Source organism: Physeter macrocephalus, chromosome 9 (genome assembly GCF_002837175.3).
Source record: "Physeter macrocephalus isolate SW-GA chromosome 9, ASM283717v5, whole genome shotgun sequence".
In the NCBI taxonomy this organism is placed as follows: domain Eukaryota; kingdom Metazoa; phylum Chordata; class Mammalia; order Artiodactyla; family Physeteridae; genus Physeter; species Physeter macrocephalus.
The window spans coordinates 76,343,091-76,357,794 of NC_041222.1; the positions used below are offsets into that span (position 1 = coordinate 76,343,091).

General features: G+C 43.6%; 1 protein-coding gene across 1 annotated transcript; it reads right to left on the reverse strand.

Annotated features, from left to right (window-relative positions):
• Window positions 1-336: 336 nt before the first annotated feature.
• Window positions 337-1,688, reverse strand: LOC102974361 (bifunctional phosphoribosylaminoimidazole carboxylase/phosphoribosylaminoimidazole succinocarboxamide synthetase-like). The gene is given in 4 exon segments (XM_055086942.1): window positions 337-896; window positions 899-968; window positions 970-1,061; window positions 1,064-1,688. Coding segments are annotated over 4 exon segments (1,272 nt in total). The 5' UTR covers window positions 1,650-1,688; the 3' UTR covers window positions 337-372.
• Window positions 1,689-14,704: the final 13,016 nt, after the last annotated feature.

The window sequence follows — 14,704 nt, forward strand, 5'->3', positions numbered from 1 at the left end:
GCAGCACGCGGGCTCCTGTAGTTGCAGCGCACAGGCTTCAGTAGTTGTGGCTCATGGGCTCTAGAACACAGGCTTGGTAGTTGTGGCACGTGGGCTTAGTTGCTCCGTGGCATGTGGGATCTTCCGGGACCAGGGCTCGAACCCGTGTCCCCTGCGTTGGCAGGCGGATTCTTTTTTTTTTTTTTTTTTTTTTTTACTAATAAATATGTACATTTATTCTACTAATTCATGAATCTAGAGAGGCATTTATTCACTTATAAATTTTGTTTTCTTTGATTGATTTAAAATCTTTTCATCTTGCTTGATTTTTTTTTCTGCAGCTAAGCTAGAAATTTATAGTTTTTCTCCTAAAAAATGCAATGATGTTCCTTCTTATAAATTGCCCTCTCTGATTTTCTTGTCAGCATACTTCAAGGAAATCCAGGTGTTCAATATACTTGCTCGCAGTTTGGCCCAAATCATATGGTTGTTTAATCCAAATATCTGAGCCACAAACTGAGCTGATCCTTCTGGAGAAAGTATGGTTGAACAGCCAAGACCACTGGGTAATTGAATGGAAGACCACACATCCTGAGCTCCCCAGTCTGGAGTGAGGGGAGGACAGCTGATAACTGGATATGCTGTGTTACCAGACATCACTGGTCCTAAACCATTGCTTCTGCCTGCCACTGCCACAAATACAGTAGGAATGCCATCCCCTTCATACTCAGCTTTAATCCTCAGAGTTTCATCTGGTCCTTTATGGGCGGGTGTTACCCTAAGATCACAGGGAATGCCAAAATTTCCACAAGCCTTCTTAATTTTTTCACAGTGACTAAGATCAGAGGTTGAGCCCATCAGTACTACAACCCTGCACTGACTTTCTGGTTTCAGAAGCAACTCTACTCTTTCTGCAGCCACTCAAAATTTTTCTTTACCATCTGCAGTCCTTCAGGAGTTACTTCCTTGAGGTCACGATACGACTGTTTTGTCTTTTTGTTGGCTTCGATCTCCTGATGGCCAGAGTCTCCAGCAATCATTATCAATAACATCAGCAAGAACAATTTCTTTGGTGGTTACCTAACACCAAATTCAATCTTCATATCAACCAGTGTACAGTTCTGGGGCAACCAGGATTTCTCCAGTATTTCAAAAATAGCCTGTGTAGCATGACTCATGATATCCACTTCAGTTTGGCCTATAACAAGTCCAGCAAAGCAAAAATTTGCAGCAATTAGCTGTTCCTCAGACCACTGTGGATCAATATTAGCATCATCCTTGAAAAACATCTCTACTTTAGGTGGGTAGAACTTATATCCTTCCTTGACACCAGGATTTCTTTTGAGAAAAGAACCAGTTGCTATTCTTCTACAAACCCATTCAATTGGAATCATTTCACACTTAGGTGCAATGAAAGCTGTCTCTTCACATTTTCTGGTGAAAGCAGTTTTGATACCTGCTTCCTGTAACAGCTGAAAAATACAACTGGTAATTTTATTTGAGATTGCAGCTTTTCCTTCAAGGTGATTCTTTCTGGCTGCATTTCCTGCTGTAATCTGGTCCTTGGACTGCAGGAGGACTTTTCCTGGACTATCCAGCAGTTCATAGACTTCTTTTGTTTTACCCTCATAGAGTTTTTTACCAATCTTCAGTACCTTGGCTGTCGCCATTATCTGGAGTGGTCTGGAAGCAGCAGCAGCTCTAGGAAGAGAGGCAGGACTCTAGCAGGCGGATTCTTAACCACTGCGCCACCAGGGAAGTCCCCTCCCGGTTGCTCTTTAAGTTCTGCCCACTAACCAACCATTGTCCTCTGTTCACATCAATAGGACACCTTTTCCCTTGGTTAGAACTACATGATGCCTCCTGCTTTATCACATCTCTGAAGCTTTGCACCCAGATAGCACACTTAGCTTTCTGGAGAAGACTTCTAGCACCTGTGGAGGGCCCGCCCCACTGGAGCCTCGCTCTCTAGAGGGCAAGGTCAGCTCCTGGTTCTGGACCCTGACACTGTGTCCTTAGGCAAAAGGGCTATGCCCTGCTGGATTCTGAGAAATGATGTCAGCAGTGAACTTGGCCATCCCAGGACCTAATTAAATTAAACTATTTAGCGCCAGGGCTTGGCATATGTTTTAGCTTTGAGGGTCACAGGGCTGTCATTGCAAGCCCAAGATATAGGCAGAAAGGACAGGAAGTCAGAGGGAAGATAAAGAGATTAAGAAGGGGAAAAGTGGGAGAGCAAATGTTCACACTGAAGGGAGAGCCTGCCTTCCGTGGGACCTATTTTACTCGAAACTCACCTGACGAATGAGCTGTCATTTGGAACAGGAGTGCACATGCTCAAGTATGGGCAAAATGCTGCTCTCAGAAACGGAAGAACAGAATTGTACATGGAATCTACTGGCCCTTCAGCAAACCAAGTGGAGGGGTGGAGAGAACATGGGGTTTGTCTTCAAACAAACCTGAGTTTGCCTCCCAGGTTTGCTCCTTGAGAGCTGAGTAAGCTTGGGCAAGCTACCTGACCTTGGAAGGCTGTTTTCACAGTTCGGATGTGAGAATAACAATGAGACAATGTATGTAAAACAATCAGTGACATGCTCAGTAGTTGGTGACTCTGTGCCCCTTCTTCCCTGTCACTGTTCCCTGTCACAGCACTGGGCCAGACAGTCTTGGTGGCTTTGCAGAACCATTTGCTACTTTTCCAGCATGGTGACTTGAAGCAGCAGATTTCTGCAAGCTGCCCAGTGTCCAGGTATCCCAAGATCAGCCTGTGTGTGGCTGCTACAATTGACTCAATTGCCCAAATGCCTCTTAAAGGCAGCAGTTGCATACAAACGTGCTCCTCCGTGTGGGTGGGCATATTTAGGTCCTCGTAGGTATTTAACGTCCAGGTGCATCATCACTGGAACTGCTGGGAGAATGGAGAAGCCAGCAGCCTCCACCTTCTGCACCCCCCCAACCCCAAGCCTAGGGGATCTCCCTGGAAATCAGATGAATCGTTCCATGAGGAGTAAGTATTGCAAGGGTGGCAGGTTACATAGCAGCCTTTTTTTCATGCACATGTGTGCACATAAAATATCCAACAAATACTGATTGGACTTCTGCTACATGCCAGCCACTATGTGAGGGATGCAATGGTGAGCAAGACACATGCCATTCTCACCCCCTTACAGGGAAACACAGAGAGCAGAAAAATTGTACATTACAAGCTAGAGTCAGGTGGAGAGCTTTCAGATCCAGAGTGAAAAACAGGTTATTATTTGTGAACTGGGCACCTGTTGTCTTGCTATTTTCTAATGACCATACCTTTGGCAAAATTCATTTTCCTACCATAAAACATGTGATCAAAGACAATTAGTCATTTGAATTTGAGGTAAATAAGCAACTCTCTGTTGGTAAGAACTTGTATGATTCTGGTTTGGAGAGATCTGCTATGCAGATGCATAGGCCAGCCCCAGGAGAGCCCTGCTGACAGCCGAGGGGGGCTGCTCCGTTACAGGGCGCTCCAGAGGCCGAGACTTTGAACTTTTGGCCTTTTTGGTGGAAAGGGAAGGGAAGTAATGCTGTCACTTTCACTCGGAGGGAGACTTGTCTAATGGCTAAAACATAAATGTGGGATTTAGCTCTCATAAATCTTAGCTCTTCTCTTCCAGTGACCCAAAGTGAGATTTAAGTCAACCTCACCGTGATTCAGTTCCCCCCCTTCCTGTAAGAGCAGAGAGCAAACCAAGGACTTAAGGGTCAGAAAATGTATATTCCAATCCTGGCTCCACTATGTAGACTTGAGAGGTTTGATTTTCGAAACCTCTGTTTCCTTCTCTTATAAGTCGCTAAAGTCTCTCTACCAGAGTTTGCAGTCCTTGAAATCAGAAACAAAACTTATCTCAACCCCTTGTAGAATAAGCCCTCAAATCATGCTTGTTGAATAAATGAATGAACCATAACACTGAAGTTTGGCTTCATCTACTTCGAGTGCCTTGAGCCTATGGATCAATACCTGTAAGGACATGCTGACAGTCTTCAAAAGCACCACCTGGGTTCCTTACAGTGACCGGCCTGTTAGCGAGGTTTGGTGTTTCCTTGGGAGAATGTACACTATCCGCTCTTGTTTATTTCATGTGGATTAACTTCTTCTCTCAAAGGTCATTTTCCAACTTTGCTTCCTTCATCTTGTGGACCCCACCAGGTGAGTGTCTCCAGGTGTGTTTTTTCTGGCAAAGGACTGAACCAAATTTGAAACTTGCTTTGGCACTGGGCAGCTCTGTGACTTTGGATGAGTTGCCACGTCTCTGAGAATCTCAGTTTTTCCAGCAACTCCATGAGGAAGATATTCCTGTGTTGCTTCTGTTTCTCCCACGACAGGGTCTTAGTAAGAATCAAATGAGATGATTTTTTTTCGAAAACTCAGAAGTAACTATAGGAACCAAAAGTAGAATTCTTGTGACTGTCACTTACCAGCATCATCAACAACTTGGAGAGTTGTGTTTGTCTTCCCTGCCATGGCACAGATACCCACCGGTGCCAAGTAAGGAAATACAAAGCAGCAGAGAATTAAAAATACTGAAAGTCATGGCCAAACACCTCACCGTGTCTAGAGACTGCTTCCCTTCTCCCTGAGGTCTTACTGACTTATTTGATCTAGGGTGGCAGAGAGCCCTCTGTGGAATTGCGGGAAGTCTAAAGTGAATAAATGCCATTTTATGTTCATTCATTGGTTTGTTTTTCTGTACAGCAAGTAATTATTAAATATCAACTGTATATAAAGATGAATCAAACATGGATTTGCTCTTCAGATTCTTTCAAAATAGTCAGAGAAATAGTGCTCTTAGCTTAAAAGCAATAATACAAAGTAGGAAATGATAGGCATGACTCTCACAAGAGGGGTCTAGTTCAGTGCTGTGGTCGCACTGAGAAAGGAGAGAGAATTTATCACCAAGGGGCAGCAAGGCTTATTGTAAGAAACTCAGTTAGATTCCTGACTTGAGTGTTAGAGAATGGAGAGGGTTTGAACTTAGAGAATGGGGTGGGGGAGGGAGGGCATCCAGGCAGAGGAATGACCTGAGTAAAGACAGGTACATTCTCAATGGCAGGCTCTTCTTGTGACTTTGAAGCCCCCTTGACCCCTAGCATGGGTTGTGCTCCTGTTTTGAAGATTACTTTTTTTTCATCTTTGTGTTTGTTTTTAATTTTTTCCTTTGATCGTCCTTAAGTTTCTAAAAATAATCAGCTATCTCACCATGCAGTAGATCTGAGCTTGAGAGACTCATGTCCCCTACTAGCATAACCCCGGCTCCACATTATGCAAGAAACCCATCAGAAATTCTTCTGGAATGTGAGGTTCACTTCAAAGCCTCTTCTGTTGACCAAGCCTTGGGAGGTGCCATGCTCAATCATCACTTCTCAGTTATTGGGTTTCCCTCACCCTGCTGTAAGATCAAAGGAAAGGGCAATTCCATCATACAAGAGAAAATGAGGTTCATTGATTATTGGTAGCTGATGTGGAAGAGAATTTAATTTAAGAAGGTCAAGAAACTGTCAGTCCAGAGTTTGGGAAGAATCCTCAGCTGTATGAGACATCAAGGCCATGTGGAAACCGAGCATACGCCACCACAGAATTCCAGATGATCAAACTTTGGTTTAGTGTGAACACTTGAGAGACGATCATTTACATGATTCATTGTTCTGGAAGCCAGGACCAGCCCCTTGAGTTAGGTTATACTCTATGGTTCTCCCCTCCAATCACATTCAAGCAGCAAGACAAGCAGAATAGGAATTCCTTGACTTTTGTTTTTTGGCTGCACCATGCAGCATGTGGCATCTTAGTTCCCTGACCAGGGATCGAACCCTTTCCCCTGCAGTGGAAGTGCAGAGTCTTAATCACTGGACTGCCAGGGAAGTCCCAGGAATTCCTTGACTTTTATCTGGATATGTTGATTTATAAAGTTGGGCTACCTGAGAATATAAGATGATGATTTTTAGATTTTATGGACTGGTAAATAAAAGAAACTGGGTTCAACATAGAGTTTAAAATTTTTCTCTTTGCCAGATTAAGGACATTAGACTAAAAGGACCTTGATAACTACAAAATGATTGTCATCTTTTTAAAAAGAAAAAGAATTTTTTTTTGTGGTATGCAGGCCTCCCTCTGCTGCGGCCTCTCCCGTTGCGGAGCACAGGCTCCGGACGCGCAGGCCCAGCGGCCATGGCTCACGGGCCCAGCCGCTCTGCGGCATGTGGGATCCTCCCGGACCGGGGCGCGAACCCGGTTCCCCTGCATCGGCAGGCGGACGCGCAACCACTGCGCCACCAGGGAAGCCCCAAGAAAAAGAATTTTTATGCCAGTTATCGGGAAGGGCATGATCTCAGAATAAAGAACACTCCTTCCTAAGAAAGCTCAGTTGGTATCTTCCACCTTTGCTTCTGCTATGTTTTAAATAGCTTCATGGTGAGCCCCAGGTTGTGGGACTGGCCTTTGGGGACTCCATGTGTGTGTTAGATGAGAACTGACTTCATTCATTTGCTTAGGATAGATCCTGCATGGATGGAGGAATTCACGGGACCATGGATGGTTTCAAATACAATCATATCAATCCCCACAAGGTGTATTTTATACTGGCACCATATTTCCTGGCATTTGGTAAGAGGATGATGTGTCCAATTCACTTTTATTCTGACTCATTTGTGGGAAGGGAAATTTAATTCTCTGGCAACCCTTGTTTGGGTTAGTGTTAAATAATTTGTCTGCTGTTTAATGATTTATACACACAGTGCAAAGAGGTCCCAGAATTGCTTTCCCAATCGTTTCACTTTCCCACCCCTCACTCATTCCACTCCAGGTTGGAGAAATAATTTAGCTTTGTGCCTTAGGGAATCCACCCAAGACACTATTCTTTAGCTTACTCATTCCTAGTATACCCTTGGAATTGGGCTTTTAGATGGGTCTAAAGCCTTCTTGAGGATGTTTAGATAGGTATTACATGGTGTTTTGTGCTATTAACTTGCTGAACTGCTTTGCTTCCTTAACTCAGCAATTAGTCTCTTCCCGAACTTGATGCACCCCTTTTGGATTATAAATGGTGATCCTCTGATTTATTTTTCTCGAGTTCATATGCTTAATGTGGATGGGCCTTTGGTGCTCATTAAAGCAGAGACTTTTATTTGAAGTGTTGCTCTCTACGTTGTGCTGATGGGACCTCATGTATTACACTTATTCACACTGGCCATCTATAATTTAGTATAGTGCTCCCATTCACATAATGTTTCAGCATTTGCAGTGTTTATGAGTAACTGACAGCATACAATGGTAACAATAAATCAGACGGGTCAGGTCCAGCCCTTTATGGTCAGTTGCACTGTCTACCAGAGAGGAAGGCTGAAAAGCAGTGACTGCCATTAACTGGGGGCTCTTCAGATCATAGAGCCAGAGAAAGCACATTTGTTGGCCTTTATTATTAATACGTTTTTGAGTGGCTATTTAAAATAGATATCTTTGGTTGGATAAGGAGTCATGAAAAAAAATGGTTCCCTGTTATATATACTTTAAAAATTATTGCTTTTCATTTCCAAGGAATGACTTACTTTGACAAAGCGAGTGTACTTGAGTTGTAACGTATATAACAGGCCAGATGATACAGGAGGCTTTGTGTGATGTGGTACATATGTCACAGAGCCAGAGAAATTAGGATTTATTTTTCTGAAATGCAAATGCGGAATAGGGTGGCTCAGGATACAACACTCAGAGTTGCACACTGCAAAGTACCATAGTGTGTCTGGAACACTCTTGTAAATGTTACATTGCCTGGGGACAGTACTGTGAGAGACATACCTCAAATTTCTATCGTTGATCATGAGTATCCTGCATTAGCTCAAAACTGGGCATTGTCTCTTCATAATAATTCTTCCTGACGTTGGGAGAGAGATGTAGGGGTCGAAAGTGTGCAAGAGGAAATGCTTATAGAGTCTCTGAGGAAAAGGTACCCTCTGGTGCTTGAAAACACCAGTGCTGTGGAATACAGATCTTCATGAAGCTGGGCTATATGGGATTAAAATCTAGAGGCAGGTTGACCTCTGGATTTTATTTTTGGCTCTGCCATTTATGTACCAGTCGTGTGACCTTGGGCAAGTTATTTAATCTCTCAGAACATCAGTTTTTTTGTCTTTAAAATGGGGAGGAAATTCTTGCCTCATAAGGATGTTTTGAAGAGTAGAAGATTTGACACACACAAAGCACCTGGACAAATGCTAAATAATTTTAGTTTTTCCTCCCCTGTACTTCTGGAAAAGAAGCACAGTCAGTCAGCTTCTAGCTCTATAGATTCAGAAATCTCTTGGCATCTTTGAAGAGCCGTGTGATGGTCACAGGATAGAGATAGAATCTTGTACCTTGTATCAAGAAAGAATGCTGGGCAATTTAATTAGGGCTATGGTTGATAAGGCTATCTGTTTTCTATCAACCCAAAGTGAAATAATTTGTATCTGTGAGTACAAATAAGTTCTACAGGTAAATTTGTTATTTAAATCTTGCTTTTCAGAGATACTTTTTTTTGTATTGATGTATAAAATGAAGGCATGGAATCCTACTTGAGCTAATAATGCCTGTCTTTTGCAATAAAAATATAAATATAAATCTTCACTTGGGAGTGCATAAATGGGAATTCAGGTATGTAGTCTTCATCTGTAACAGGGGACATAAGGACTACTGCTTTCTGAGAAGTTTGTATGTGGTAAGAGCAGGAAGCTTTGGCTCTGTTGTTTTGATCTTTTGGTGCACCCAGATTTTACACTTCACTCTCTGCTCTAAGAAACTGCTATGATCCGAATGTTTGTTTCCTCTAAAATTCATATGTTGAAATCCTAACCCCCAAAGGTATTTGGAGGTAGGTTTGGAAGGTGATTAGGTCATGATGGTGGAGCCCTCATGAATAGGATTGGTGCCCTTATGAAAGAGGCTCCAGAGGGCTCCCTAGCCCCTTCCACCATGTGAGGGCATAGTGAGAAGTTGGCAGTCTGCAACCCAGGAGAGGGCTCTCACCAGAACCTGACCATGCTGCCACCCTGATCTTGGACTTCCAGCCAGAAGTCCAGCCAGAGCTGTGAGGTATAAATTTCTGTTGTTTATAAAACACCCTGTCTGTGGTATTTTGTCATAGCAGCCTGAGAAGATTTAAACAGAAACCAGTACAAACTGTTTTTTTTTTCTTTCTTTTTTATCCAATTTATAATATTACTGGTAGATATAAGCAATGCAAAACAAAACAAAACAAAACAAATCACCTAACAAAACCCTGACTGAAGAATTACATCATGGTAGATACATAGAAAACTGTAGGGCTTCCCTGGTGGCGCAGTGGTTGAGAGTCCGCCTGCCGATGCAGGGGACACGGGTTCGTGCCCCAGTCCGGGAGGATCCCACATGCCGCGGAGCAGCTGGGCCCGTGAGCCATGGCTGCTGAGCCTGCGCAACCGGAGCCTGTGCTCCGCAACGGGAGAGGCCACAGCAGTGAGAGGCCCACGTACCACAAAAAAAACAAAAAAAACTGCAAAAAAGGGACCTGGGGAAAATTTGCCTGGATAGAAATTAGAAATAATAAACACAAAATAAACAAGGCAATAGTTAAAATTGCACAGAATTTTTTGATTGAAATTTATGATGGAAAAATCAAATATTTGTGAAAAAAATTTAGATCTGAAAAGCCTGGGCTAGAAAAATTGTATTTGGCAAAAATGTTGGTCTCAGAAAGATAAGAAAAAACAATGACAAACACCTGGCAGTGGCAGGTGCTAGATTTTGTAAAATTTGATATGGCCATAAAACGAATCAATGAACAATTTATGCTATAAATTTTACAAGGAAAAGAATTAATCCCAATGGCGACAAGTTTATTTATTTATTTATCTGTAAAAATTGAAGTGTGGTTGATTTAAAATATTGTGTTAGTTTCAGGGGTATAGCATAGTAATTCAGTTGTTTTTGTGGATTATATATCATTATAGCTTATTACAAGATATTGGGTATAATTCTCTGTGCTATACAGTAAATACTTGTTGCTTATCTATTTTGTGTGTAGTCTTTTGTACCTGTTAATCTTATACTCCTAATTTGTCCCTCCCCAGGCCTCTTCCCTTTGGTAACCATAATTTTGTTTTCTATGTCTGTGAGTCTGTTTCTGGAAAATATGTTTATTTACTTATTTATTTATTTTTGGCTGCATTGGGTCTTTGTTGCTGCGCGTGGGCTTTCTCTAGTTGCGGCGAGTGGGGGCTACTCTTTGTTGCAGTCAGCAGGCCTGTCATTGCGCTGGCTTCCCTTGTTGTGGAGCATTGGCTCTAGGCGCGTGGGCTTCAGTAGTTATGACACACGGGCTCAGTAGTTGTGGCTCGCGGGCTTAGCTGCTCCGTGGCATGTGGGATCTTCCCAGACCAGGGCTTGGACCTGTGTCCCCTGCATTGGCAGGTGGATTCTTAACCACTGTGCCACCAGGGAAGTCCTGGAAAATATATTAAAACAGAAATGAAAATGGAAAAAAAAATGATTGGGTATCATTTAACTAATTAAGGAATTAAATTGACTTAGTGGAATTTACTCCTGAAACTACCTCTTTATGAAAAGGTATGAATGTTGGTGTGATTCAGGCCTCCCTGCTGTACAGCAGGTTCCAGTGGTGTCTGGCATCAGCTTGAGTCCCCAGTCCTTGCCTTGGCCTTGACCCCTGTGGCCTGGCCCTTGGCCCTTCTGCCCTCATCTCCTCCACCCAGCTCCAGCACCCTGTGTTCCAGCCACAATGGCCTTGTCGTTCCTCCCACGTGCCAAGCATGTGCTCCTCGGGCCTTGGGCCTTGTTATTTCCTCTGCCTGAAATGTTCTTCCCACAGATATCACCTAGCTCACTCTGTCACTTCATGATGGCTGCTACTCTAATGTCACTCCACTCATTCTCCACCTCTTTACATTGCTTTCTGTTTTCTCATAGTAATTATTATTTCCTGACATTATTATATCTATTTATTTGCCTACTTCCTTGAACAGAATGTCAGCTCCAAAGGCTTTGGTTCACGGCTTTGTCTGCAGTATTTCCAAGAGAGCTTGGCATGCAGAAGGCTCACCTAATATTGGTTTAGACAAATTCTGCATTAACATGTTTGCGGCCATTAACACCAGCCAACATTTTCCCTGGATCAGATTCCAGGGTCAGGATACCTGATGAGTCAAAATTGTCGGAGAAAAGCAACAAGATGCAAACATCCTGCATCACCAGTACACGCACTCTGTGTGTGGCTGACATCAGTGCCTCTCTGATTTTTTTCCTTCCCTGAACGTGGTGGGATTGTACTTCCTCCCTCCCCTGAAGATAGGTGTGGCCACAGACCTGGGCTTGGCCAGTGAAATGTGAGCAGAGGGCTGTGTGTGTCACTTCTTCCTGGAAGATTCTCAGAGCTAGTGTGCTATTTTACGACTCCCTTCTCCCAGCGGGGCTGAGGAGTGAGGCTCCAGGCGATGGCAGCTTGGTCAGCGTGGTACTTGGGTGAGGACGGCATGGACTGGCACCCTCCCTCCAAGCTGAGCTGGGTATGGGGCACGAGGCAGGACTCCACCTTCGGGGCTGTAGGTCACTAATATTTTAGAGTTGCTTGTTACACAGCTGACTAATATGAGTGACACACTTTACCTCATTCAATTTTTACACTGTCCATAGGAGGCAGTCATTTTTATTCCTGCTTACCACTGAGGAAATTGATCTTACAGAGGTTAAATTCACCAAAAGTCACACAGCTATGAAGAGGCAGAATGGAAATTCGAATTCAATTCTGGCTGATTCCATGGCTTGAGCTCTTAAACATAAGCTTGTCCAACTTCTCAGTATGTAATTGAATACGTATGTTACAGTCCATATGGGCAAAAACATGCTCATAAGACCTTCAAGAGCCTCATTCAAAACTGGAGAACCATTGAAATCCTTTTAAAAATCAGGTGACATATCAGCAACCTAGAGAGAAGCTGATCAGAATTGTAGGTCTCTTGTTTTCCTTGACAGCATATACAATGAATTAAATATTAAAACACATTTGAAGGTAATTTGGGTTTGATGACTTTGAAAGGGGGCTTGAAATAGTTCCCACTTGGGTAGGATTATATTTATTATCTCCATTTAGGAGCTTCGAAAGCCCCAGTGGCTTTGCCTAAAAACAAAATAGACAGACCCCCCCCCAAAAAAAAGCCTGATAAATCTATTTTAGCAGGCCCCATGTATTCTCTCCCTCTGTGTGAATTTAGAAGCCAGACTCTCTGAAGGTCGTGGGAGGACATGGACTAGGGCAAAGTTCTGCAGGAATACGCCTCAGAGGCATGTGGCTTCAGGCTTCAGAGCCCGTAATAGCGATAAGCCCACCTATAAACTAAAACGCAGCACAGAACTGAACTGGGGTGGGTGAGGTTACAGTACCACTCCTATTTCTAAGATTTCATTACTGACCAACCCTCCTACCCCCTCCTGCCTCACTCTTTTCTTTTCATCCGAGGTGTTGGGGCCTGTTGTTATGACTGTGTTCTGTTCTGACAGTGGTTTTTTAAAAAAAATATACTTCTATTTAGATCAATTATGATTTGAATTCAATTTCCAAGTTAGGGAAGGAGGGCTCCTTACTCTTTACTCCATGTAGGAGTATCTAGGCAAGCAGAAAATTCTCCACACACAAAGAAGACTACTTTTTACCTATTTTGGATGATATAGTCATTTCATCTGCAGAAAAAATGTGCTGTAATGGATTTATTTCAAGATATCAGCCATAATGTGTGTATGAATATAAACACACACACATACACACAAAACACACTACATGTGTAAGAAGAATTGCTGAGTCCCTTCTGATGGAGCCATGTGGTTTGATCATGATTGGGAACAAGTTGACACGTGGATGATTTTTTAATTTTATCCATGTCTCAGAGGGGAAGAGGATAAGGGACAGGCAGAGTCCCCCAGATAAAAGGGTCAGAATGTGGCTCTTTAAAGCCTAGTCTCTCACAATGTAGTGAACCGCACGTTCATTCACACAAGAACTTACACACTGGGTTCCCATTTCCTTCTCAGGTGGAACCTGCAAAATGCGGGTTAAGTCTTTCAGCTGCAGAGTTCTACCTCTTATTGAAATTGAAGAAGCCTGTTGGGAAGAGGTCTGTATAGCACATTTCTGGACTCTTAAAGGCCCTCTGGACTGATAGTCCTAAAGAAGATGTAAGATGATCTGGGGTTCCAGAGGGCTCTGTTTTATTCCATGAGCGCCAAAGAAAGACAGTGAGATCATTCTGCTAACAAATCTCATTCTAAAGAAAGTGAGGTAAAGGAAGCTGTGAGGACAAAAGAAATTGTGGGCACTAATGAAAAGCCGAGAGAAGAGACAATCAATAATCCCGTGTGTGAACACCCTTCTCTGCAGTCAGGAGTCATGCGGCTTTGTTGCGTGTGTGTGTCCGTGGGTGAAGCCACACACTAGTGCTGCAAGAGGGGGTTGGAAGAGAGTAGAGATAGCGGCAGAGAGATCGATGAATTCCTGCCAAACTGTGTGACTAAGAGTTCCATTAAAAAGACTAAAAGATGTGCTCTGGGAGGGGACATGGTGGCTTTGCTTCAAAGGCATGAGGGGGGCTGAGGCTGGGAAGGAGAAACAGTCCTGAAGCCTTGAGGTGACTGGAGAACTTTAACGGCCTAGTGGCGTGTTGTAGATCGAATGGTGTCCCCTCCAAAAGCTATGTGCAAGTCCTAACCCTCGGTACCTGTGAATGTGACCTTATTTAGAAATAGGGTCTTTGCAGTTGAATCAAGTAAAGATGAGATCATACTGGATAAATGTGGCCTCTAATTTAGTGACTCATGTCCTTACACAAAAAAGCGAAGAGGAACATGTAGTGACGGAGGCAGAGACTGGAATGAGGCTGCTACAAGCCAAGAATGTCAAGGATTTCCAACAACCACCAGAAACTAGGAAGAGGCACGGAGGGATTCTTCCCTGGAAGCTTCAGGGGGCGTATGGTCCTCCCTACCACCTGGATTTCAGACCTCTGGCCTCCAGGAATGTGAGAGAATAAATTTTTATTGCTATAAGCCACTCAATTTGCAGTTTTGGTATGGCAGCCTAGGAAACTAGGACAGTAAGCAAAGAGCCATCAACTTTAGCCTCAGGGCAGAGGGGGAAGGTGAGCAGAACTTGGACTACAGGTGGGCAGTGAAGACTCAGAGGTGCTGGAAGGTGAGACAGTGTGTTGAGGTGGCACCAGGTACCCAATGAAAGTGGTGGCTAATTGGTTCTCTCCGATTTCTCATTTAGTAGGATTAGAGGAGGACTTTTTGGCTGGTTGTAGGAGCAGTTAGCCCTTAGGGATTCAGGTGGGGACAGATTTCTCAGCCCCCTACCTCTATCACTGTGAACAGATTGCTTTTCAAAGGTGGCCACAACTATAGCTCCCATCCCTTTTGCTCTTTGGATCTCTGCTACTCCCCCATCACACAGTGAGGTCTAATTCCACTCCCCTTGAATCCAGGCAAGCTTATGACAATGGAATGTGGTGAAAGTGATGTGGCATGACTTCAAGGTTAGGTAATGAAAAGCAATGCTGCTTACATATCGTGCACTGGAACAGTGGACTTGCTCTGGAGCCTGGAGCTACCTTCCTTATAAGTAGTCCAACTGCCCTGTAGCTGCCACGTTGTGAGGAAGCTCAAACTAGCCCACGTGGA